The sequence below is a fragment of the Nothobranchius furzeri genome, chromosome 14 (genome assembly GCF_043380555.1).
Source record: "Nothobranchius furzeri strain GRZ-AD chromosome 14, NfurGRZ-RIMD1, whole genome shotgun sequence".
Taxonomy (NCBI): Eukaryota; Metazoa; Chordata; class Actinopteri; order Cyprinodontiformes; family Nothobranchiidae; genus Nothobranchius; species Nothobranchius furzeri.
The window spans coordinates 16,715,127-16,742,856 of NC_091754.1; the positions used below are offsets into that span (position 1 = coordinate 16,715,127).

Sequence of the window (27,730 nt, forward strand, 5' to 3'; positions counted from 1 at the left end):
TTTCTCTGCTTAAACACACCTGGTTTGAATCTGCTAGTGATTAGCAGGCTTCTGCAGTGCCTGATGAGCTGCTGAACAGGTGATTCATCCAGGAACCAGGTGTGTTGGAGCAGGTAAACAACTAAAACCTGCTGGATAGCGGCCCTTGAGAACCGGGGTCTCATTTATCAAACATTGCGTAGAATCCTTACTAAAACCTTATGCTCAGCAAAAAAAAATTACTTATACCAAGTAGGTTTGTGATCTATCAAACATGGAGTATGCACAGCTGCATGCAATGTTCGCTTCATAAATCAGAAACTATCTTGTAAGGTTCTCAGCCCACTTACTGCCATAAATAGTCAATGCAAAGTGCCTTATGGATCTCATGGATATACATAAGTCGGCTTGTTGCAGCATTTCAATCATGACTGCAGAACAAGGAAGCGCTGTTTCACAAGCAGAATTGAGGAACTAGTGGGTGAGGTGGAGAAGTGAAAGGAAGTGCTTTTGCAAAACAAATAAGAGAAAATACACAGAGTGGCACAGAGTTGCTGAAGCCGTCAATGTTGTTAATTCTTCAGAGAGATCTGTGGCGGGTATCAAAAAATGGTCCAAGCAGGATTTGATCCCCAGACTTCCGGGTGAAAGTCACATGCGCTAACCAGTCACCCAAATGGAGATCTCCCTTGTCCAAGTAACCAGGGCGCATGATCAATCGGGCCACAGTAACAGGACACACACACTGTCACAGACACATGACATTCTGTCTCAATCTGTCCCCCCGCTGATATTCTGCAATCCGTATTCTGCGCTTCAGGCTGTCTGTGTGTGTGTGTGTGTGTGTGTGTGTGTGTGTGTGTGTGTGTGTGTGTGTGTGTGTGTGTGTGTGTGTGTGTGTGTGTGTGCGTGGGTTTTTTTTTCTGTGTGAAAACAAAGCAGTACAAGTGATAATGCTGCAGGATTTCATCATTTTATCCATCTCAGCAGCAGCACTGCAGGTGCTCTCCATGTCCAAAATGTGCCAGGTCCTCAGTCAACCTAAAGCTGCGTACATTTTTCCACTAAGTTTTCTTTCATAAATCCCAAAGTTTGCGTGGAAAGTTGCTTACGCAGTTTTCTGACCCCGTTTTGTGCGTAAGCAAGCTTGATAAATGAGGCCCCTGGACTGCCCACCCCTGGTCTAGATTCCAGGCTATCACACCCCAGCTTTAATCCACTCAAAACTTGCTTGTAAATGCTTGTGTCTGTATAAAAACGCTCTCAAAAGCAACTGAAGCTCCTTATGTAAACAAGATAAACACACCAGAAGGCAACGAGACAATGAAAGATGGCGCTGTGGCTAAGAGGAGAGCAAATGTCTGTCTTCTCCTCAGAATCTGTCATCTTTTTCTTTCTCCACCGCAATTGTTTATTTTCTCTCCTTGAGGGTCAGACCTGAGAGAAGCATTGCATCTGTGTGACTTGTTATTGTTCAAAATTATATTTCATGTCATGCAACAGCATGTTAGAGACATGGGAGAACAAAAATCTTCAGTAAACACCAAAAATTCATTTCTGGTAAAACGAATTGCAAAATGCATGAGCCTCCTTGGCTTTCTTCAGTCTGGGATTTGAAGTAGCTCCGTGTTCTGCCTGAGGGAAGGAGGGTGAAATGTTCAGAGCTTCTAGTTTTGTTTCATTAGACAACATTTTACATTTCAGTTTTATAGCTAAAAGTGTTTTGGCCTCCTGCTGAGACAATTTATCTGGACTCGAATCAATGAAAACCAACATCAGCTCAGAAACGTAATAATAAATATAATCATTACAAAAGAGGCTGAAGGAGGACATTTCGAACATCACACCTGGCAGGAGAATTTCTACAGATCTTCATAAAATGATTCTGTTTTGACCAAAATCCTTTTCTTTTGAAACGCGTTCACAGCAAAATCTCCAGCTGGCCTTCAGCAATGTCTATGTCATCCATGTTGCTAGGCAACACCAAAGCTAGATAGAAGATGGCAAGGCAACATTCCTGAATGCATTTGCACTATGTCACTCACAAAGGGGTGGTTGACAGAGCAAACAACAACAATTCCCTGTGACATCATCAAAACACTCAAGGTCGTTCAGTCTCAAAGTGTTGAGGGACTTTGTGCCACCAGAAACGCCAGGAGGAGGGTTCGCAAAGACGGTGACGACGATGGGGACAGTAAAAGGAAAATGGTATTTTCTGATGAAACTTATTGTAGAATAAATTAGTGGCGATTAAATGTGCAACATAAAAATTGAAAGGGAAATGCCAGCAAATGCATTCAGAACTACAATACACTTCTTGGAAAAGCCGAGGCTGATGATTTATCACTTTCTGGAAGATGCTGTCCCACTTTTTTTTTTCAAGTTGGAACCTGACACATTTAGAAATAAATAACAAACAGGAAGTATCATAGTGTTGTTTGTAGATTTCACTCTAATCACCAGAAGATAATATGATACAGGCTTGAAAAATATATCTGGAATCATTAAAATAATTTTTTTAAATAGTAAAAAAAAAAAGCACATTTGGTGGCATTTTCCATTTTTGTTATAATGGTTCAAAAATGATGTTTCACCTTTGGGTGAACATAAAATCAAACTCTTAAATGACAATGTCTGCTTTCCTTTTGCTTTGATATTCTGCAAAATGTTCAATATTGAGATTTTTTTATTTGTCATTCCATCAGTAGAGGGTGCAAGAGCTCTGGAATCCCAAGGGGGTGCTGTAACTAATTTCACCTAAAAACGCAAGACTGAGGAGGTTGGAGTTTAGAGGTCCGTTGAACAGTTTTAGTAAAAGTTCCATATCATGAAAAATCTACTTTTTGGAACTTTTTACCATGTGATATTAACATTTCCTCATAAGAAATACCTCCAAACCCTTTTTGGCTGTAATCATGCATTTTCCTCTCTCATTTGAAATTTGGTCAACGTGAAGATCTTTCCTGCAAATAGGAGAAAGTAGCCCACTACCAGGTGTTTCTCCTCCCCCTGAAAGCTAGTCTGGTTTCGGTTCTGAATCCTGGATAATCTGTGGATGTTCTGACAAACTACTTCTGAAATTAATTCTGCTGGAACTCCGCAGTAGAAGCCACACATCCCATCTACTAAGACACCCGTGATGGCAATAGATGTGTGTACTAGGCATCATGTTTGTTGTGTCAGATTTATTGGTGTAGTGGTTATGGTGTCAGACTAGTGTGGTTTTGCGTAGGTTCCCCTCCTGGCCGTGGCATCAACTTTTTTTTTTTTTGGTAATATTTGGCAGTATTATGTTTTCAACCCTTTATTTATAACCTTTTTAAAATAAAAGGACTATTCTGTTTCTTTGCTTTCTTTGTTTATTTAGCCAGTGTGAGTCCATGTGTGAGCAGAGTATCAACTAAAATGCTGCATTGAAACGACCAAATTCAAAGATATTTAGAGACATCAAATATTTTGCAGAAAATAATCAGAAAACTAAAATATAAACAAATGAAATCTGTTTCAACAAGCTAAATACATTACTGCAGATGTCACCTAGAGTCAAATCAGCAGAGGGCAAAATTAAACAAATGTCAGATAATAATGCCACTAACTACCACAGATGTTTATGTTTATGTGCTTAGCAGACGCTTTTATCCAAAGCGACTTTGTCACGAGCGTGTGGCGAGGTGAGCTGAGGTGAGGCAAGGATCCACACGCGGGGAGGAAAACAGGCAGGCAGGTGAGAACTTCTAACATTGATTTATTAGAGTCACACGCTGGAACACTGAAACAATGACACGACAGGGAACACAGAACAGAAGGGGTTTAAATACAAGAGGAGCGGGAGCTATGGTGATTGGGAAACAAGAGGCAGGTGGGAGCAATTAACGGAGAACAGACAAAACCTAAGAGTAGACAGGACAGGGCGTCACAGTACCCCCCCCCCCCCCCCCCTCAAAGGGCGGATCCCAGACGCCCACAGGAACAAGGAGCAGGGCGGGAGGAGGGGGACCCGGAGGGAGGGCCCAGAGGAACTGAGGGACCACAGGAGAGGCGGCAGGGATCAGCAGAGTCAGGAGGCCTGCGCCTGCTGCAGATGAGGAGGCGACGGGCCCTTGGAGGTCGGCGCCTGCTGCAGATGAGGAGGCGACGGGCCCTTGGAGGCCGGCGCCTGGGGCAGATGAGGAGGCGACGGGCCCTTGGAGGCCGGCGCCTGGGGCAGATGAGGAGACGAGGACGAACCCTAGGGGGCCTGCGTCTGGGGCAGATGAGGAGGCGACAGTCCCTTGGAGGCCGGCGCCTGGGGCAGATGAGGAGGCGAGGACAGGCCCTTGGAGGCCTGTGCCAGGGGCAGATGAGGAGATGGGGACGGACCCTTGGGGGCCTGCGCCTGGGGCAGAAGAGGAGGCGACGGGCCATGGGAGGGCGGCGCCTGCGGTAGAGGAGCCCTGCAGGCTGGGCCGGGGACAAAGTCCCTGCAGGCTGGACCGGAGCGACCTTCAGAGTCACCATCAGAACCGGACACGGAGGAGACGTCAGACCAGACGCGACGTCATCGGACGAGCCGACTTCAGGAGTGGAGGCGGCGACGTCATCGGACGAGCCGACTTCAGGAGTGGAGGCGGCGACGTCATCGGACGAGCCGACTTCAGGAGTGGAGGCGGCGACGTCATCGGACGAGCCGACTTCAGGACTGGAGGCGGCGACGTCATCGGACGAGCCGACTTCAGGAGTGGAGGCGGCGACGTCATCGGACGAGCCAACTTCAGGAGTGGAGGCGGCGACGTCATCAGACGAGCCAACTTCAGGAGTGGAGGCGGCGACGTCATCAGACGAGCCAACTTCAGGAGTGGAGTCGGCGACGTCATCAGACGAGCCAACTTCAGGAGTGGAGGCGGCGACGTCATCAGACGAGCCAACTTCAGGAGTGGGGGCGGCGACGTCATCAGACGAGCCAACTTCAGGAGTGGAGGCGGCGACGTCATCAGGCGAGCCAACTTCAGGAGTGGAGGCGGCGACGTCATCAGACGAGCCAACTTCAGGAATGGAGGCGTCGACCCTTGGAATGGAGGCGTCGACCCTTGGAATGGAGGCGTCGACCCTTGGAATGGAGGAGTCGACCCTTGGAATGGAGGCGTCGACCCTTGGAATGGAGGCGGTGTTGACTTTCATCCGCTTCTGGTCCTCTGGCTTCTGGACCGCTGGGCCCCGAACCGCTGACCTCTGGGCTGGTAACGTCTGCTTCTGGGCCTGCACCAGACCCATCTGCTTCTGGGCTGGTACCGTCTGCTTCTGGGCCCGCATTGTCTGCTTCTGGGCCGGAACCGGAACCGTCTGCTTCTGGGCCTGCAACGTCTGCTTCTGGACCCCCCCTGGAACAGGCCTTGAGTGAACGAGCAGTGCTAGTGCTGAAGACAGGGAGCGCAGAGCGTCGAGTCGGAGCTGATTAGAATGGGCGCTCTGTTGAAGCCGGACCAGCTCAGCCCGTTGACTGGCCAGTTCAGTTGGCTGGACTGTGGGTGTGGCTCCACCTCCCACAGATGACAGAGGAGCCGAGTGGACCGGAGGCGGGACAGCTGGTTCAGCCGGAGCCGCGAACAGTTCGTCCAGCTGGAGCTCAGCGAGCAGGTGGTCCAGCTGGAGCTCAGCGAGCAGATCGTCCAGCTGGAGCCCGCGGAGTTCAGCGAGCAGATCATCTAGCTGGAGGACTTGGAGTTCGATGGTCTGACGAACCTGGGCTGTTTCAACCTGTAGACTGGCGTGCTCCGCCCACAGGGCTGCGAGCGCAGCTCCTCCTCCTGCAGACGCCGAATCGGCCGGCGACGGGACAGCTGGTCTGACCGGGGGCGTGTCCGAACTGGCTCGCCGAGCACGGCCAGCGGTGGGCTCGCAGCTCCGTCCTGAAGCGCAGGGCTGCGGTGGATTCCGGCGTCTCTCCCCACGCCGTGGACCAACCCCGGGGGAGCAGAAAGCCAGCCTCGTGCCCTCGAAGCTGGAGCGATCCCGGAGCATCTCTCCCTCCAACGTCCCGTCCGGTTCCGGAAGGCCGGCGAGGAACGCCGAGGCAGAAGGTCGGGGACGCCGTCTGCGGCGAGGCGGAGCTGGAGCTGGGGAAGGAGAAGCCGGTCGATAGTCGGCGGAGAAGAACTGGAATAAATACTTCCATGGGAGGATCTCCCCGCTGGACCCTTCAGGGGGTCGTGTCATTCTGTCACGAGCGTGTGGCGAGGTGAGCTGAGGTGAGGCAAGGATCCACACGCGGGGAGGAAAACAGGCAGGCAGGTGAGAACTTCTAACATTGATTTATTAGAGTCACACGCTGGAACACTGAAACAATGACACGACAGGGAACACAGAACAGAAGGGGTTTAAATACAAGAGGAGCGGGAGCTATGGTGATTGGGAAACAAGAGGCAGGTGGGAGCAATTAACGGAGAACAGACAAAACCTAAGAGTAGACAGGACAGGGCGTGACAGACTTACAATTTTTTTTAACCTATAGGGCATGTTGTGATCTGTGGGGGAAACCGGAGTACCCGGAGGAAACCCACGCATGCATGGGGAGAACATGCAACTCCACGCAGAAAGGCCGCAACCGAGTTTCGAACCTGCGACCTTTGTGTTGCGAGGCAACAGTGCTAACCACTGTGTCACCATGCAGCCCACCATGCAGATAATACAAAATACACTTTGGAGCGTTTACAGGCAGAGATTTGCTGAAAGGAACCTTTTCATTTTGGGGTATGAATTCAGGATTTGTCATGTAGCAAATTAAATTTATCTTGCTTAATTTGAACATCGAACAGAGTATAGGGAGCCTCAGTCTCCTCCCTTTCCCGTCGGCTCATGGGTCCCCGGAACGCAAAAATGGATGTAAGTCAACGGGGCTAATAGAGCTATTTTCTAATTCGCTTTGCTTTAGACCCTGGATCGCACGTATGTTGTACTGCAATTTAAATCAGAAGTAATGATGGGTGTTTCAAACACGCCTGTCACGTACTTTGAGATTTATTAGCTTGTAAAAGTTAGCTGTTAGACTACAAATCAGATATCGGCGCGTCATCACATAATCTCTTCTCCTCTAGCATAGCTGCTACTTACCACATGGCCAGATTTATGGTGGTTCTTTCCTCCTGAAGGAAGGATTTGAAGTTTGCTTAACTTGCAGCCATTTCCCCTCTGTTTTTCTCTGTGTCTGCTTTGATGACATCACTTTCCTGAAGCGCATTTGTAGTCCTGAACTTATTTTCACACAAAATCTAAAATAGCATTTCCCCCCCGTTTGTAAATAAGTGCATTCTTGGTATCACAATGCTTTTTTAAATTTCACATCATGTGTCATATCCATGGAACATAACGAGCGGAATTAGAAAATAACGTTTTTAGCCTCACTGACTTGCATTCATTTTTTCGTTCATCCGGGGATCCATGGTCCGGAAGTAGATGGGTGTGACTTAGGCTCCCTATTAACAATTGTAAACTAGTAACAGCCGTGGTTCAAACGGGTCTGACAACTGGCTCAATGCCACCCCTTACTGCATGCTGCAGCCAGGTGTACTTGCAATATTCCACTTGCAATGTCAGACTGGCGGGTCGCTCTGTTGGGAGATGAGGTGACAAACCTGGTGCTGACGTCTGGTTCCAGCACGGTTCCTGCATGTTTTAGATCATGAATACAACTGATATGTTTAATGTACAGAATAATCACTGTTACGGTTGGCAGCCCTCGGGCCAGCTTAGAGCTGGTATGTAGTCCTGGTGGCTCCGCCCACACCTGCTGGAACGCACAGGTGCGCCGCACAGGTGCTCCACATTCCACTGATGAGGACGCAGTAAAAGAGGGAGCTCACAGACTCATCAGGAGGAGATGAGGAAAAACTAAGACTGTCACACTAAAAACTAAGGCCCTGTCCACACGTAGCCGGGGATCTGCCAAAACGTAGATATTTTTCTACGTTTTGGCCTGTCATCCACACGAAAACTGAGTTTTTTCACACGAAAACGGATCTTTTTAAAAACTCCGGCCAAAGTGAAGATCTGCGTTTTTTTCAGTTTTGGGTGTCTGCGTGTGGACGGACAAAACCGGAGTTTTAAGGTCCGCAACGTCACTTTCCGCGACAAAAAATGCTGACATCACGTGTGCGACCTGTGTTTACACTAGCCAGCATCATGGAAGCCCTCAGAGCTGCGCTCTGTCACTACCCGATCCATCAGTTGTCCAAGTGCTTTCTGCTTGTTTGTTTTTGCAAGCGGAATTACTGCTCCTTGCGGAAGACCACAGACGAAGGACGAGGTTGAGAACGGGGGAAGTACTGCCGCCTACAGGTCTGGCATGTCCTTAACAACGTATTTATCCGGGTACGTGTGGACAGAGTTTGTTTTTAAAACGCGGTGGTGTGGATGCAAGTTTTTGGAGGGGCGGATATTCATTTTCAAAAAACCCCGGCTACGTGTGGACTAGGCCTAAGACTGATGAGACTGATAAGACTAAGAGATGGCGAATGTCATACTGGTCCATGCCTGTACCAAGAGTTCTCCAGAGGCTTTTCAAGCTTCTAATTTGATCATTTGTAGATTTGGTACATTTAAATTATCTACAAAAACATAACTTTCCAGCCTCCATACCTACTGCTGTGCCCTCGGATATTTTAGGGTGAAAGAAACGACACGTTAAATATGTTCAGAAGTGAATCATCCCCCTCACTTTATCATTTAACTGTTGCATAAATAATGCAACTTGTCACATATTTGCACAGGTTTTCCCATCAGAGAGAACACACATCCTTCACACACACACATCTGATATATTTTAAAAGCGTAGCATGTGTGTGTGTGTGTGTGTGTGTGTGTGTGTGTGTGTGTGTGTGTGTGTGTGTGTGTGTGTGTGTGTGTGTGTGTGTGTGTGTGTGTGTGTGTGTGTGTGTGTACATTTATGAGGAGCTGCTAAAGGGAGTGTGGAAGGTTGCGGTGAGTGGTAATGAGCAGCCGCTCAGTTTCCACAGCAACACTCTTAACTGTCAGTCTCCATGGCAACTGATAACAGCATTAGCTGATTCAGCTTTAGTGAAGGCTCATGTTGAAGGGAGAGAAGCAGATATTTTTACTTTATGTTTTCAAGAAGAACCGTTAAACACAAACCGTGGCGGAGACGGTTAAACGTGGGACTAGCGACAAAATACGTACACAAATATAAGTACTCTGGAGGAAGAAAACACTGGAAAGAAGACATTTTGTGACGTAATTATTTGCAGTCATGACCAACTGGTAATCCACAGCAACATTTACAATCTGCTCATTGTACAAATAACTCAACATGCCCCAGGATTACCACCATGAGCCAAGGAGTTGAGAAGATCCATTTTAGTGGCCTGAGGATCGGGTCTCTGCTTTTGCAGATGATGTGGTGCTATGGGCTTCATAAGACTGATCTGGCATTTTGCTGGAGCGGATTGCAGCAAAGTGTGAAGCAGCTGGGATGAGAATCCGCTCCTCTAAATCTAGCACTATGGTCTTGAGTCGGAAAAGGTTAGAATGCCTTCTCCGGGTCAGGGATGAGATCCTGCCTCAAGAGGAGGTGTTTAAGTATTTTGGGTTCTTGTTTACGATTGAAGGAAAAATAGAGTGTGAGATCGATAGGCAGATTATTGCTGTGCCTACAGTGATGCGGGCGTTGGCCACGAGCGGCCGAAATTTGCCGTCTCTGCAGAGTGTCTGGGCTCTCGGTCAGTTGACGTGGCTCGGGCATCTGGTTAGGATGCCTCCGGGACACCTCTCTGGTGAAGTGTTCCAGGTACGTCCAACGGGGAGAAGGCCTAAAGGTTAACCCAGGACACACTGGAGGGTCTATGTATCTTGGCTGGCCAGGGAACGCCTTGGGATTTCCCCGGAGGAGCTTGCCTAAGTGGCTGGGGAGAGGGAAGTCTGGGCCTCCCTGCTCAGGCTGCTGTCCTCACCACCCTAGAAAACTAGAAAGATGGATGGATGGATGGATGGATGGATGGATGGATGGATGGATGGATGGATGGATGGATGGATGGATGGATGGATGGATGGATGGATGGATGGATGGATGGATGGATGGATGGATGGATGGATGGATGGATGGATGGATGGATGGATGGATGGATGGATGGATGGTCATTTTGCAAAAGTTCAATTGAATAATCTAATCAGCAAGAAAGAGACACGAACAAATTAGAGATGGAAGAATCAAAGACACAGCCGTTTCAAACTGATTTGTCTTCACATCATGAAGGAGAAGATACTTGTCAGTGTTGTAAACTAACAGAGTAAATCTGACAGACTCTACATGCGTCGGCTTGTCAGGTGTCATGTGTTTAACACTTTAGCTCTTTTTGAGTGTGTAGCAAGCACCCCCAGTGGACTGAAGCAATTATTTATACATCCACTTTTCAACTATTTGGTTGTCACTATAGCAAAGCATGTTGGATGTGATGACTAAGTAAATGTTCTACTGGCAAAAAAAAGGTATAAAGGAAAGAGATGGATACGTGTTGATCAACTGGATGGATTATGCACTGAAGACCTAAAAAGACAGCATGCCTTTCATCCTGTGCATGTGTGAGAATGGTGGGTGGTTAGACCTAATGATTCTCTGAGACACATTATGCAATGTTAGCAACTTGTCTAAACCTCGTGGTGTTGTTCTGATTACTACAATTAAACAGAGTGAGTCAGGGTGAGGTGGGGATTGACGGAAGGAGCCTAGACTCAACAGAGAGCCGCTAGTCTGATGGTAAGAGTGTACCAAGGCTATGTGGACAGCTAAATGTGTGCTAGTTGAAAATGTCTACAGGAAATAGGAAAATAATGATAAATGCATGTATCATCTAAAATCAGTTAGTGTGTGTGCGCACGTGTGTTTTCTTTGTGTGTGTAGTTTCCTCACAAGTGTTTGTAAAATACCAAAGAAAGACGACTTGCTTCCCTGGAGACAACAGTTGAAAAGATGAAAAGCAACACTTCAAAACATTCAGGGAATAATTCATGTTCTCTTCTCACGTCTGACATGTAAGAACCTCCACAGAACCGCAACAGGTTTAAAACTACACACACACACACACACACACACACACACACACACACACACACACACACACACACACACACACACACACACACACACACACACACACACACACACACACACACAAAGAGCACATCTGGTAACACTTTTCATGATAAGGTGGGGAATACCGGCACACCAGGCACGTTTCCCACATGGAAACTCATTTTGTCAAACAAAACTGGTTTAGCCTCATTATTATGAAAATTTTTGCAAAACATCCCACTTGTTTAGCCTCAAACTAATATTGTAAAGAGAATTTTTTATAATAAAAAAAAGTAAACTTCTCTTTGCCCATTTTTTATTTTCTGAGCAATAAAAATGAACATTTATGAACTCTGCTGTGTTGTTAATATACTTACAGGCATTTCTAACTTTCTCTGGCGTGGAAAAAATAACCTTTAACAAATTTAAAGGTTCATTTGTTGATGTCATCTAAGCTTCAGGGTTTTTAAGAAGCTCACATTAATCATGATCTGTTAACACAGGTGGACAAAAAGCCTGAATGTGTGGGGTGGCTAAGTGCTTCTCTGCTGGTTTATTCTGCTGAAGAAAGAAACGCAAAGAACTGAATGCTGCAGCGTTGTTATTTAGCAGCTTCTGTGCCTAATGGGGGTGGGAGGGGCTTCGACACCATCAACCTCCGTGCTCCACCAAGAAAAGCCATTAAGACAAGCGGTAATATTAAAGCTGTTCGCTAAATGCAGCTAGCTTGACAGGGGCTGCAGCTCATGCAGTTTATGTTAAATGGTAATGTATTTGATATAGCTCCTAGAGTTCTGGAACCCCCCAAGGTGCTTTACAACACAATCAGTCATTTACCCATTCACACCCTGGTGGTGATGAGCTACATTGCACGCCAAACATAGGCATCACCGGCCACTCTGAACTCCACCAGCAGGCAAGGTGGGCTAAGTGTCTTGCCCAAGGACACAACGGCAGCGACAGAGCGAGGGGGGCTTGAACCTGCAACCTTCTGATTACGGGGCAAGCACTTAATTCCTGTGCCACAGTCATTAGCATGATTAGCTGGTTCAATATTTTTTTTTCCAATCACTTTTCATTTGTTCATAAAATGATGTATATTTTCCAAATATATTTGGAATATATTTTAAAAAACAGGAAACTACAAAAACAGGTATTGTGGTCTTATTTCGCACTTTGGGAGTATAGGGGCAGGGCCACAGGGCCACTGGTCCCCTGAAGCATCCCTGCCCTCTGTCCTCGGGACCACACTGTGCGTTTTCCACCATCCTAGACAAAATCACTCATCGGGATCAGAATCATGACCAAAAAAAGGTGAACGTGATGGCCTGCCAGTGTGACTGGCACAGCAATAGTATATTGAGCACCATCACGACCAAAGTCCGCCTCCAACAATCTTCTTGAAAACCTACACCTCACCAAGGGATTGACACGAGCAACTGGTGACGAGAGTACAATACAAGAGTAGAATTAGCAACATTAGCAACAGTGGAAGCTACACGCAGGAACATGTGAAGCGCTCCTTTCTGGAGTTTGGTTCAGAGTCTAATAAAAGAAGTGTGAATGGCAGTGCTTTTTTCTCTTTTTAGCATTGTTGTTTTGGTTAGCTGTCGGCTTTTAGTGACATATGCTTTTGAGGGCGTGCTTTAGCATTAGCATGTCATGCGAGAGCGAGATGTTGGGCAGTTTGGCTAACTGAAATTTTGGACCATACAGTGTGCCACTTTTCTGGATTCCTCACGGTGTGACATAAGCAGTCCTGTGTCATAGCCAAAAAACACAGTGTGGTCCGGGCTTTACATGATAATCAAATTATAGATGGATGCAACTCCAAGTCTAAACACTAGTGGCGCTAATTATCCAAATACACATTTCTAGCACTAAATCTTGTGTAAGGATGTTGAACTAATACTTGGACCCTCTAAATACATTGTAGCCCCCCTGGTAGCCCCATACTCCTAGATCCACGTTTGCTATCATGTTAATTTGTACTCTTACATAAATAATGGGCATTTCTTACCATCACTTTGAATAGAAACCCCATGAACTCAAAACTTCTATAATTGCAATTCTACTTCAAATTGTGCCAATACTTATTAAAAATCATTTTAATTTGATAAGATTATATCCAGTGCAGATTACCTGCTTCTTTATTTTACATTTCAGTGTTTTTCCTGCATTCAAATTTGCTTGGTGGCCGCCTCCAGCTATTTTTGTGCCGCCCCATCGCCCCAGCCTGATTTCACTCTGCCCCCAGCTATATGGATGTTTTTTAACTGCAGTTGCAGCGTCGCGCCACTATAGGAGCGCTGTATCAGCAGCGGTGCACCAAAAAGCGCTAAAACCACTGCAGAAAAAGAAGATCAAAAATAGCTTTTCTCGCTAGTTGGTACATATCTATGGTTGGTGCTATTATAGGCTGACCATAGCCATTCTTTCTCCCGGACATGTCCACTTTTGACTCTCTGTCCGGGGCGTCCGGGGGGGGGGGGGGGGGGGGGGGGGGTTCCTACATTGATCAAAAAGTCCAGTTTTTCATCCAGGAGCAGGGATCGAGTTATGGGGGGCTAGATATCTTTCAGGGAAAGATCCAGTTTCTACCTATATTACAATATTTATGGACTCTCCGCGTAGCGGGATTCTGTTGAGCGGAGAGGACGCAGAGCGCTGCTCATTAGTGCGCCCGCTGCGTCCGGTGCACGATACATTCTCTAGGTGGTGCAACAAAACATTATTATTAACACATGATCGTTCATATGTGTTTAAATCCTCTGGTATTCTGTCTTTTAAGCATTCCTGATGTATCGTGTGCTGCGGTGATTTCACCTCACTGACCCAGCATCGAAGCGCGCACTCCGCTTTGCGGTCAGGAGATCCCTTTGACCTGCGTAGCTCAAAAGTTACGGATGAGGTGAAAAAGTAAGAATCCAGGCAGCAGTTTTTCTGGAGAGTTTAGAGGAGATGCAGAAAGATGAGAGACAGACAGCACAGGAAAATAATTAAATAAAAACGAGAAAACAAAGCTTGAAAGTAAAATGTAGGTATTTACACATCTGATACAATTCAGATCACCTTCACAACTCTGTCACACAGCCAGGGCCGTTTCAAAGTATTTTGGGAGCCAAGGCAAAACATAACACCCCCTTAACTAGGGATGCACCGATCAGATTTTTTTCTGCCGATACCGATACCGATATCAAAGAATGCTGATCACCGATACCGATCGCCGATACTGATCACGTGGATTGGCCAGACATTTTCTACAACATTATAATGAGTGCTACAAACTACATAATCTGGGAATAAAGGAAATGTAACCTAATCTAAAACTGTCTGTGTTAGGGTTGTCACGTTGTGAAAATTTAACCTCACGGTTATTGTGACCAAAATTACCACGGTTTTTGGTGTTATCGCGGTATTTTTTTTAAAAGTGCTACATTTTCACACAATTAAATAAAAACTGTATATCAGGAAAATATTGTCCTCAGTTTGTGTCTAAATTTTGCCTAAAATGTGTTATTTTATAATTATGTTGTTTATTTGTTTACATGTTTCCCCTTTAGTCTTTAAAATACCAATATTTGTCCATAACGTCTTATTTTTTGTCTGTTTGATGTCATCATTTAAAAAATATTAGATCAGATGATACTCAGTACTCAAGTAGCCTTCTACTTAGATACTTATTTTTAACCCTTACTTGAGTAATAAACCCTATATCAGGAAAATATTGTCCTCGGTTTGTGTCCTTCCAGTGAGCTTTGCAGATGTGGGAAAATGTCATCAGGCAGTAATCATTGTTAAATTCATAATTATTCTCGGAGAGAGACCAACTCTTATCTGCCCCTGGGAGCCCCATAATGCATAGCGTCATTTCAATATGGCGGTGTCCGCGACACGGTTTATATGCAGGTAGCGGCGCTGCGGCTGCTTTATATAGCGACTCGTTGCATTCTCCCTCAACCCAAATCCTCGGATCACACATTTTAGCTAAAACGCTAACGTTAGCTTGCCTTGCGTTGACTGTAGAGTTGTGGGTGATGATCACGCAGATGTGTCATGAGATTTGAATCGTTGCTGCCTTTCACAGACACTTTTTCTGCATGTACTGCAAACAGGATAGCCGTCTTCTATAAACTGTCCCTCGGCATTCTTCAAATATCCAAAAGATGCCCGTACTTCCCACTTTGTCTTCTTTGAGGGATAAAAAAATGTCCTGAGCGCTGCCGTCTCCTCATTTGGCCATTATTTCAGCTTTAGCTTCAAGAAAGTTTTGGTTGTAAACAACAAAGCGCGCTGGTAAGGGTCACCGCACCTACACCGCAGCCACGGTTATCCACCGAGATAAGATAGTTTTTTTTTTAAACAAGACGGTTATTATTATTGTCAACTTTTTTTACCGGGGTTTACCGCTACACCGGTTACCGTGGCAACCCTACCTGATCTGTCTGCTTTGATCTATTTTGAAAACTCCAATCAAAACAGATAGGGGCGCTATCGGCCGACTGGGATCAAATGCCGATCCATCGGTGCATCCCTATCCTTAACCCTAACCCGTACATAATAGACATGCCACCATTACATTGTTAGCAGCAGAAATTAAATATTATTACCATTTCCAATACAAATGCATGCTAATGAAATGCATTCTATTTTACTGGATATATTTATGTGTTATTTTGACTACGATGAGTGTTATTAATACAAACCTAAAATGTTACTGAAATGTAGGTCAACTATTTAAAAATATTTTAACTATAAATATCCGATGGGGAAAAAGGGAACTAAACACCAGTCTAATGCATATTATTGAGCCTTTTATAATATTTTGCCTTTAAAAGAGTGAGGTGGTTGAATGCACAGAGTATGCATGTGCTGGCGCACGGTCAGGATGGTACCACCTCTGCCTCAATTTGAGCCAGGAAAAACCCTGCATTCCATGAATGCATGCACAGTTGCAATCCTTAGGTTTCCTTGAATAAGCTAACCCACAGAAACCTTCCTGCAAGTCTTGTCTAAGAAATAAGAAAAGGGAGAAATATAACTCTTAATAGAGTAGTAAATAAACATGTAAATAAAAATACAGCCTAAACACAGTTTGCTAACATTTAACATGAAGCATGATGGGGACGCGTTATGCAAAACACCAATCTTATTCTATATGATATCTCAACCCAGAGCTCTTACCTAAGAAATAAACGCAGAGCCAAAAATAACAGCCTGGAGGAATTTAAGTAAGAACGATACTTAAGAAGTCTACTAGTTAGGAATTTTCTTATGAATTTAAAAGAAGCTTGGGATTTTAAATGTAAAGATTATAATCAGACAACTTTCTTTTCACATGGAGGAGGTTCAGCTGGTGAAGGTTCAGTCGAGGTCTGCTTTGCACTCATCACTGTCAGTGAGACAAAGTGGGACTGACTCCTTCGGGGATGGTTTGACTGATCTCTACCTCCAGCAATCTAAAGATCACCTATAGCCTGACCCCTACTGTCCCTTTGGGTGTAGAAAAAATCAAAGTTGAGGAAGAGAAATCCATTAGATGCTTAGACATGCTGCACCAGGGTAGAAGGTAAAAAAAAAAAACAGCAACACATCTGTCAGATTTTTATGGGGTCATGAAAGGCCATCTGTGGTCATTTACTAAGTAAGCTTAAACATTCCAAGAACATAAAACGTTGTTTTTTTTTAAGTTTCTTGGTTTAATTCAAGGATAAAAATAAAATGAGAGATTGTGTTTTTTTTTTCACTTTAAAGAAAGTTCTTAACATATTTCTTATTCACATTTACACACACAACGATAAGGGAAATGAGGCCAATCAAAGGATTAAGCGTCTTGTCCGGAGGACACATCAACACAAGGCAAGGCAGGGGATTGAAACCTCGGTGTTCCACCGGGGGGAAAAAAACGTTACCAATGACCATCTGTGACCCCACAATTAGAAATATTAAAAATGCCTGGCTGGTGCAAATCAACTTAAAGCATCAAAAACAGGCAGAGAAGACAACTTGATGGGATTACAATGAAAAAATAAAAACATGAGAAAACTCCTAACTCACAGAATCGAAGTGTAAAAGTCTAGCAGGTAGGTGCCAGACATGTTGTGCTTCACAGCTACAGCTGAAATCCTCTTTATCATGGTTTCCTTTTTCTTTGTCTCACACAGATGATCAGGTGCACCGCTTTGTGTGACAAATCAGAACTGTGCACTTGTGCTAGTATGTCCCTCCCTGGTTGATTCTGTATGCTTATGGGGATCAGAATTACGCTGATTTAGTCTTAAACCGGGATTAGGTACAGCTGATCTACACTATGAGCCACCACACAGGTGTGAACTGAAAAAGCCACAGAAACAGACTCGAAGCAGACTACAGTAAAAACTTAAGGTGACCCAACGATTGAATGGTTTGGTACTGTGCCAAAGTCTTGAGCCAATCCTCATTCTTTAAATATGTGAATATATAGTCTGGCCATGGTACATCAACGGCTCTCAGTTGTGAGGCAGGATGTATGGTTGTCTTTCAAACTGTCTCCACATGCCATTGGATAACAAACAACCCACAGCTAACGATGCCAGCCAACGAGACAATCTGTCATACTCCATCAAAGCAGATGCAAATACATCATTTTTCTAAATAAACTTAAGTACATCTATCTGCTCTTGACTCCAAAAAATGCCCAAGTCAAATTAGTCCTAAGTTGATGCCAAAGCCATTTCAAACAAGCCGCCGCCATCTTTCTTTTTTCAGTAACATCCTGCCCACCAACAGATTGCTGTGATTGGCCCACCTAACCAATAGAGTGCTGTTTTTGGACTGCTATGAAGCCATCGCCACCTTAGTTTCACTCTGTCGCAGTAACTTCCCCACCCGCCTGGCTGATAGAGCGCAATGATTGGCTCACCAAACAGATACAGCACTGTGATTGGACCGGTACCAGCTGTCTGGGGCTGTGGTGGTTCCAATGGCTAGACCATCCTTTTGCTTCTGCAAAATGACGTTCTAGATTTTAGGCTGGGGAAACATCTAAAACAAGCTGGAATCCAGCCCTTGCAATGCTAAAACACCACCGCTAAGCTAGAACAGGTTGAAACGTCGAATGAAGCGTAAGAGTGAACACTACACCAATCCCTTAGCTTCAAAGTACAAAAGGATGAAACTCTATTCCTTCCCCTACTTCCTCCTCCACAGTTAGCTTGAATTTTACAAACCGACATGCATTCAATACAGGTCCAGTTAGCATTTAAGCTAGGTTGTTGTGCTATGCTGACCCCTGGGAACTGGGGCACATTCTCACTGATTGGCGTCTCCTTCTTATGAATACGCAACTCTTTTGGTGAATATTTATTTTTGCTATAGAGGGCAGGGACGTTGGGGAAATAAATTATGAAAGCTTACCAAGAACAGGGTCAGATAGTCAGATTTAAGCGTTTTAAAATTACATTTTTTAAACTACATACCGCAGCTTTAAGACTTATATCAAACAAGCCAGGGGCCTCGTTCATGAGACCAACTTGAGACAAGAGTTGCACAAAAATTTTGTTTTTTTATCCGTTTTTCCTTTCCATGTCTGGGAAATGGGAAGTCTGGGCCTCTCTGCTTAGGCTACTGCACCCGCAACCTGACTCCGGATTACTAAACAAAAATGGATGGCTGTCTGAGAAATTGCAGTAAGTCCCCTTCTTTACCTTTTTATTTGAAATGAGCAAAGGTTTCATTGTAGGCCATGATGTTGTGCATAATTTATGGCTAAATCAATGCTAAGCAGCTCTTAAACACACCTGATCTCTTCTATGGCAACTGAACGACGACACTGTAAAAACAAGCACACACATCTCAGACGTCCACTTCTTCTCTAAGACCTTATCCAAACACCAGCTGTAAACAACTCGATTTGCCTCACAAAACGTTTGATCAAGCCATCATCATGGAAAACACACACACACACGCACACACACACACACACACACACACACACACACAATTACCATGCAGTATGACTGCTATTTTGGAAAAACAAAAATCTGTGTTAGAGAACACGTATGAACCTGGCAAATCTTCTGAATCTATCACTCATCGGTCAAGCTTGAAGTAGCATGTAATGGCTGAATAATCGTATTAGAAGGTTTTGCTCCCAGCAGAAAGAAAGCAGGAGGAACCATCAGCCATGTTCTCCTGAAACATGTCTTCATTCATGACTTAATAAATCCCTGCCTCATCCTGAATGCATGAGGCATTTTAAATGTATGTGCACACAGGAGGACTCCACAAAGGGAAATCGATAACTTCCTCCACCCCTATGTAAATCAGATGTGAATGAAGTCTGCATGCATGTACTGAGTATATCTGAGCTCATCAAACAGCCAATCACAGATGGAAAACAAATCCCCTGAGATTAGACATTACATCCTTGTTTGGTTATTTTTTCATCTGAACAAAGAAAGTTGCACAGGGTACAGTAAGTCATTTTCATTCAAAAGGCGAAAATAAAGGATTTGGGGGGTTTGGTGTAATCCATCATCGAGGTAGACTCGCCAATGACTCAGCACCTGTTTTGCACCGCTCTCATCAGAAGGAGATGGAGCTCTAATAATGCATTTGTTTGATTTATATATTTTAACAGTGATCTAATATTAACTATATATTTGATGTGCTGTATGAAAGCCTGTGTGTCCGTATTTGGCACTGCAGAAAGACAAGTTCCTGCAGTCACCGCAGTGCATGAAGCCTTTCAGTGGCACAATGCAGACATCATCAGACCTTCAGCACAACAAAAGCCTAATTAGACCGATAAACAATTACGATAATTAAGCCAATCAAGTTTTTTCCCCGCCTAATAATAGGCTTTTTTATGATATGTGGTTAAGCTGTGATGTCATATCAGACAAAACCCGCAAAATAGCACATTAAAACCTGGATGCACAACACACACTAACACCGAGACCCAGTTCTGCTGTACTGAACAATGCCTCCTGTGCTAAAATCCGTAAACTAAATTCAGGTCACTAAAATGATAATTAACTCGGCTAGAGGTTTAATCTGTCAGCTGATATGTTATGTTATTTTTGTATCATTTTTTTTCTTTAAAATGTTTTGTTAACGGGCTAACAGAAGCGCAAATGCTTTACCTGTTCGGTGCAGTGTCTTCCAGTACATCTCCGGCTCCGTCTGACAGCCAGACGCCGCAGCTTACACTTACCGTAATGCGTGTACTATATGCGCAGATAGACCGAAGCAGTGATTTATTTTCCTCTTTCTGTAGTTTGTTGGACATTTACACATTGGAGATTGTAAAGAAAAACAGAAAAGACACACAGAGTATGTCAGCATTAAACAAACGATATTCTATTCATAAAGTAACAATAATGTTAAAACAGAAATATCAGTTGAAGGATCGGCTGGACGATTTAAACAAAGCTGTTTTACTGGGACTACCCGGGAATAATTTTGTTCAAATGGAGTAGTTTTACTGAAATAACAATTTCTGAATTTATTATATAAAGTTTTATTAAAACAATGCGTGATGAAGCAAGTTAAATGTCTTATAGCATGGCGCCCCCTACAGCTCATGTGCTGCTGTTACATCCAAGTAACGTTTGAACTGGACTAAATAAATATTATTTAAATAATGTATGATTTTTAACTATTCGTTTCAATTAAACCAGACTCAACCTAACACATGGGTAGATGAGTCTTTACGGTATCTATGTCTATGGGTCGTACACATATAGTGTCACGCTGACTTGGCGGGGGGGTGAACTCTGGTGTGTGTCCTCCTCCAGGTGAGCCAAATGAAGAAATCAAGAGCACACAACCTCACAATTCAGTGGCTTCTCAAGGCATGCAGCAGGCATTCAGCCAGTGTGTGACAAACTGAGATGGCAGAGGCAAGCAAACAATTCAACTGTGTGGAGGACTTTTGATATTGACAGGCTATCGGTAACTTTTGGACTGATTCATATGGACTTGTGTTTGATCCAAGCTCTTGTGGCAAACAAATGTGTTGGGAGAAAGTTTGTAATTTCTTTGAGTTGGAGTAGTGTTTGGTTAGAATTAAATCAGATTCTTTGTTAACAATAATCCTTATTTCAAACCTTAATTAATGTTTTAAAAAAAACAAGTTAAATACTAAAAAGGTAACTGTGTATTAAGTAAATTACAGATGTTGGCTTAAATGCTTTTTAATTTGTTATCTGTTGATTTAGTTTTGTGTTTGTGATTGTTAAAACGTTCTGTTTTGTATTTAAAGGTTTTCACCTGATACTGATGCTGACCTTTATGATGATCCTGAAACTGGTCAAACAGACATCTGAGTGAAGCCAAAGTCTGGTCTTTTCAAGTGTAGACGCCTCACAGAAAAAGAAGCACTTGACAATTGGATTATGGATTTTAGTCCGTAATACTGTCCCCTTGTGGCCACCAGGAGTTTCTCTTGCATAGTCCTTCAAATTTCATTTCAATTTAAATTCTTTGAAGGAAGATGAAAGACCCTTATTTTCAAATGAAACGGGAAAGTTTTTTATTTTTTGTACTTCTCTCTTAATAAAGAAATGATGAATATTTCCAATTTTTACCCTAACCTGCAGTCTTGTGCTTTATTGCAAGGCTCTTTGTGATTAATGTGTATCAATTCTAAATAACTCCAGAAAACTGAATTTGAGTGGGTGTTTTGATTTCATCCAGAACTGAAAAACTGCATTTTGAGCCAAACGGTTGGAGAAGATCTCGCAAAACATTACAAATTGTCATTAATGGCTTACTGAGTGCGATAGTGTTCCTTCTCATGACAAATGCTCTCCTCTGCTGTGCATCTCTGGTACATTTTGCATATTTATTTTTGGGTTAGCAGAACCTTTATGAAGAGATCTTTAGAATGTGAACTTTGTTTTATTTTAATGTCTTAAATCTGCCTTGAACCAACTTTAAATTATCCAGAATGCTGCTGTGAGGCTTTTAACAGGATCCTGCAGATGTTGCCATATTACGTCTTTAATTTCCTCCCTGCACTGGCTCCAGGTTAAATACAGAATTGCCTTTCAAATTTTAGTTTTGACTTACAGAGCTATTCATGGTCAGACCCCAAAATATGTTTGAGACCTATTGACCCCATACACCACTGGTCATTTGCTGCTGTCTCCGGGCCACAAAAGTATGTTTTAGTTGACTGGCTCCTAATTGTATCCCATTTCTTCTTCACACGATTTTTATTTGAGGTAAGCCAGTAGCAACAAGGCAGGAAAAAAAAGGTAATTGCCTATGGGCCTGAGCTGCTTAGGGCCCCCAGTCATTTACTGTTTATGAAATAAACGCAGTAACAAACCGTGTAAGTTCAGCGTGGTGGCCCTTTAAGACCACCCCCCACCAGCGTGCACCGCCTCAGCTAGCCAGCCAGCAGACAGGATGGGATGGTGAAAGGTTGTTTTCAAATGTAAACACTACAATCCATTAGGGGCTGCATGACAATTTTTTTAAAAGTCGGCCATCAAGTAATGAAAATAGTCGCCGTCATACACCTGAAGCGGCTAAAACCGACGATGGGTGACCAAGCGATTTTTTTTAAATTGCAAGAGGGTAAAGGTCACAATTTGGTCAAATATCTGTTTTACAGCGGGCGCCAGATACCAACGCTCTGGCACAGCGTGTCGCCTCCCGACACACAGGAGCTTGTCACCTGCTGTCTTTGCCAAGGACTGTATCTTGTCAGTCATTAACACGGGACGGCGACTAGTCTATGGAAGACATAAAAAGTCACTACAGAGCAGTGAAGTCGACTAGTTGATACAACCCCTACCATACATGAAGCATTATGCGATATGTAAACAGTTTTGCACTAAGCCAAAGGTACTTGTTTCTTAAAAATTTTATGCAATCAAAACCAGTGTCCATGCTATGGCTCTTTTGTGGGGTGGGGAGAATTCAATTTCAATGTTAATTTTGACAGTGGGGGGGGGGGGGGGGGCAAAGCCCATCTTTCCTTGGGCCCCCAAATGCCTAGAATCGGCCCTGATTTGATACAGTCTGTTTCATTGGATAAGGACATATGGGAGGATGACTCATTAGGGTAATAACGCTCAGATGTGTCAGGTGCCACAGACGTCTTATTCTGCTCATCTTTAGTTAACATAGATACTTCTGAAAAACTAGGAATTTCTTCTTTTTTTTCTGAATTGTTGAAAATGCATCAAACCCCTTTTATTATTTTCTTCTGCAGCTTATTGCATGAAGCACAGAGAAAGATAAATTTGCACTTGTGGACCTAAAATCACTGAACAAAAACAAAAGAAACAGATGAAATCCATGTTTTCTGATGACAGCGTTTACTTTTATTAACGTGTGGACTCAGAACACATGTAATACAAGTCAAAGTTACATACATTAATGTCTCTACTAGAATCTTTTTTCCATTTACATTTTTAAGATGACTGTGAAATAAATAACATGTTGAGATTAAAAATGGCAGAAATCTGACACTACATTAAAACTGATGATCAGTATTAGAATACATACCTGTGTAATATTAATACCAGGAACTGAGAGGTTAAATGCTAATGTGGCCATTGTCACAAATAAAATAATTAGTTATTCGTTCACCATTTCAAATCAATATCCTCACTAAACACAGCCCTGTTAGGGTACCCAGGGGATGGTTTTGGTTCATGGTTCCTTGTGTGAGGAGATCTCGAAAAAAAGAAAACAAGAAAAGTCAACTGATAAATAAAACTCAATTCAGTAAACACAAAAAAACAATCCTTCATTCACTGTTTAGCAGCTAATTTTATCATTTTATCATTTTATTTAGTTAGCAACTAAAAATACATTAAAAAACATTTGACATTAATTATTTGTCATGTAAATTGAATTTAAGTGGTCTATTATTATTATTAAATACTAATAAGAGAATCCATTCTAAACTTAAAAATAAACACATTTTTTAATCTAGATTACCTGTAAAAAGCAGCCCTGCTACCATTGGATGTGCAGTTCTGACGCTGTCCGTGTGGGGGCAGTGTAACAATCTGAGCAGACCCCTGAGTTGGAATAGAAGCAGGACTAAACCAACCCAAAGGAGACTCCATCTTCATCGGAAAGCAAAGCAGCTTCCTCTGCCTCATCCAGGGGAAAGACTCGGAGTTCCCAAGATGCTCGAGGCTGCAGAACACAAATGCAAAATGTGTTTCATGCATCATATACACATATGGCAGACACAATTTATATATATATATATATATTAGGGGTTGTATGAACTAGTCGACTAGTCGACTTCACGGCTCTGTAGTGACTTTTTATGCCTGTCATCGACTAGTCGCTGTCACGTGATAATGACTGACAAGATGCAGTCCTCCAGCAGGTGATGAGCCCCTGCGCGTCGGGAGGCGGAGGCGGCACGCTGTGCCAGAGCGTCGGTACTGACACCGGCGGTAAAACGAACGTTTAACCAAACTGTGACCTTTTCCCTCTTGCAATTTTACCTTCCCCTCACCCCCATCCTAATCTTAACCAGTTTGTGCATGCAAAGCTCTGATCGTTGACGCGCGCTCCAGACATCTGCGTCCTGAGCACCGCCAAATCAGGTGTCACCATCTCAAAAACAAATTAAACACGCGATCGTTCATGTCGGCTCATTTCCTTTCATGTTTTCTGTCTGTTATTTGTGCCTGATGCATTTCGCTGCTGCGGAGCGAGGCTCTTCACCCGTTTTGTTCTCCGGTGACGCACCCCCAAGATTTCACTATCTCTGCTCCGCTCCGCTCCGGCACGAACTCCGCAGCAAAAACGGTACCGTTGTAGTCGGCCGGCAGCAGCAGCACTCCGCTGTTTTTGCGGTCGGTAGATCTTTTAGAACTGCAGCTCAAAGGTAACTCTGAAGGTGAATACATATGAAGCTAGGTAGCAGTTTTTCTTTAGGATTGAGAGGAGATGCAGGAAGATAATAAACAGGCAGGACAGAAATATAGTCAAATAAAAACAAGTTAGTTTTTGTACCTGGTGGTTGCAAAAAACAGACACCATTGAAGGTAATCAGAAGTGAGGAACAGAGAATGAAATAATTATTTTAATGTTTAGAGCAGCAGGAACTCCGAGAGGCTGCAGGCGCATCAGTGAGTTTGCGGCTGATGCGCAGGGGGAGAGGGGAGAGGGCTGAAGTAGGATGCAGAAACTACCGTTGTTAAAAGAGATGTGTTAACGTAGAAAATGTGGGCGCAATTTTAATTGTCAAAAACTCCAGCGAACCTACCGAGTCTGACTGTTTGAGGCTGAGGACAGGTGTCTTTTATACAGATAATGAGTTCAAACAGGTGCCATTAATACAGGTAACGAGTGGAGGACAGAAAAGCTTCTTAAAGAAGACGTTACAGGTCTGTGAGAGCCAGAGATTTTCCTTGTTTGAAGTACCCAAATACTTATTTTCCACCCTGATTTACAAATAAATTCTTTAAAAATCCTGCCATGTGAATTCATGGATTTTTTTCACATTCTGTCTCTCACAGTTGAAGTGTACCTATGATGTAAATTACTGACCTCTGTCATCATTTTAAGTGGGAGAACTTGCACAATCGGTGGCTGACTAAATACTTTTTTGCCCCACTGTATATATATATATATATATATATATATATATATATATATATGTGTTTTTTTCTAATAAATATTAATAATGTATGAGCCTCCTTATAATACAGATAAAATAACTCTCTTTGTTGAGTTCATCCTTGGATGGTCGTATCACTACTGCAAAGCTAATGAGCGTGTACTTCAACTATGGTACATGGGAAGAGCAGAATGGTGAAGTAGAGCGTTTCTGAGCCGATGCAAAAGCTGATTAGGAAAGTCTGGTCTAGTAATGACTCATTCCCTCTCCAATCAAAGCACAAAGTCAGAGAGTCCTACAATCAGAGCAGCTTGTGAGGAATCAAGTTGAGACAAGTACCTGTGAAGTCTCAGATTCTAGCTCAGCTTTAGAGCTCACAAAAGCTCAGTTCTCAGCTCATTTTGCAGCTTTGCTTACTGTTGAAGGACAAAAAATTCTACTCATCTTTTACTATGTTACGGCTACCAGCCTGGCCATTGTGATGCAGGAGCCAGGATCACCCAGCCCTGGTGATCAGCCTGACACCGCCCCTCCCCCTCCTCTCTTCCAGGCTGCTGAGGAGCACAGCTGAGCTGAGTCCTGCTGATGACCCACACCTGGGATAAAAAGGCTGTGCCTTCAGCAGCCTGGGAGGCAGCCGTGCAGGGGTTCTGCTGTCCTCCAGGCCTCATTTTGTTTTCAACCCCTTCGTTCGAGTTGAAGAGTTTTAACTTTTATAGTTTTAACTCTGAGTTATCCATCGTTTTAAAGGGTAACTCTGTGATACAATTTAATTGACTGGTTTTAAAACACCATCTGTTCTAGTAAAACTTTTAACATTAGTTTTAACCAGGTGATTCTGAACTTTTATCAACTTTGTGGATTTTGAGACACCTTCTGGTTGGTAACTGCTCTTTTAACGTTAACCTTTTTGAGTATATTTTTGTTTTGCATAATGCTCGCCATCTGTTTGCACTTGTTTTTAGAACCTTTTATAACAATTAAACCCATTTTAACTCCACTGTCGCATTTCTTATGTTACCCCCTCCTTCACATTTTAACACCTCCTGTCGGGGACGTAACATACTAACTGAATTATTTCTTAAATAAAATTCAGATGATTGATAATTGTATGTCTCAATGAATAAAACACCGCTACACATGACTCACTTTACATTGCTCCAGGCCACGTGGATTACTACCTTATTCTCAAATTGCCTTGGCGGCTGGGAGTTTCACCTGCGGTGCTTTTGATCTTACCAGCCTCTCCTCCCATGGCTGCTCATCAGAGTCCAACTGAGCACTACTCCACTCCACAGAGCTCTCCTCTCCTGATGTGCATATCCCACCCCCGCTGCCTGATTGCCTGCTGTCAGATCTGAAGAAGAAAGAGGAAAAGATCTATGAGAACATTTCTCAACACACCGCTTTCAAAGACACACACACACACACACATCTTTTTTGTAGTTGTCATAACATCACCACAGAGCTGAAAATCTAAATTCACCTGTCTGTGTGTGCCTACAGTACCTTGTGGGACTCCTGAAGCACTTTCTCCTTTTCCAGAATGACCAGCGCAGTTTCTCTTTCTGCTCTAAAGGCAAATGTCTCTGAGCAAATACGTGATCACCGAGCTCCTCAGTCTGTAGGCAACACAGAAGGTGCACAACAGACAAATCACAAATAAAAATAAATGGTTCTCTGATGAATAAATTACCTCTTTGTTCTCCTCCTTATCTGCCTCGGTCAGACACCGGGGGCTAACTACCCGCCAACTGAAAGGACAATCATTCTTTATTAATAAAGATGATCAATTATGAGGTGAGCCATCATTAAAAGATTTTTGTTACTGCAAATGACTTTCTGCAGCGTTTATGTTTCATATCATACCTGGGCGTCTGGATGTTGTTGTACTGCAGCTTCTCCACTTTAAAAAGCGACACAGGAAGGAGAATGTCGCTTATGTTGTACGCACCATCTCTTTGCTGTTTGCAAATAAAAGCATGAAAAACATCAGTAGAGCAATGGAAAGATTTAAAGGGTTTAATCGTTCAACTTTAAAGGTGCACAAAGTGAGCATGACATCCTGTGGTCAGACTTGGGTACTGCAGTTCATGTAGGGATGTCCC

At 43.6% G+C, this 27,730-nt stretch overlaps 2 protein-coding genes and 1 long non-coding RNA gene across 9 annotated transcripts in view; 1 reads left to right on the top strand and 2 right to left on the bottom strand.

The window, feature by feature from the left end:
- The window catches only part of map2 (microtubule-associated protein 2), a 108,224-nt gene extending 87,961 nt beyond the window's left edge, over window positions 1-20,263 (bottom strand). For 6 of the 7 annotated variants that reach the window (XM_054747038.2, XM_054747042.2, XM_054747040.2 and 3 more), the window contains exon 1: window positions 20,161-20,263. The gene's annotated coding sequence lies outside the window, so the exon portion shown is untranslated. Of the gene's footprint in view, window positions 1-13,870; window positions 13,947-20,160 lie in introns of those variants that run through there. The other variant, XM_054747036.2, reaches the window with a different exon arrangement.
- A 584-nt stretch (window positions 20,264-20,847) lies between these two features.
- On the top strand, window positions 20,848-21,590 carry LOC139062621 (uncharacterized). The gene is made up of 2 exons (XR_011516182.1): window positions 20,848-20,971; window positions 21,282-21,590. It is a non-coding gene; the product is annotated as an uncharacterized lncRNA (long non-coding RNA).
- Window positions 21,591-23,619: 2,029 nt separating this feature from the next.
- kansl1l (KAT8 regulatory NSL complex subunit 1-like) overlaps window positions 23,620-27,730 on the bottom strand; it is a 31,717-nt gene continuing 27,606 nt past the window's right edge. Inside the window, 7 exon segments of the mRNA XM_015975846.3 lie at window positions 23,620-23,710; window positions 23,978-24,108; window positions 24,110-24,181; window positions 26,862-26,979; window positions 27,132-27,244; window positions 27,319-27,376; window positions 27,492-27,586. Of these exon segments, the coding sequence (XP_015831332.2) occupies window positions 23,620-23,710; window positions 23,978-24,108; window positions 24,110-24,181; window positions 26,862-26,979; window positions 27,132-27,244; window positions 27,319-27,376; window positions 27,492-27,586 (678 nt within the window).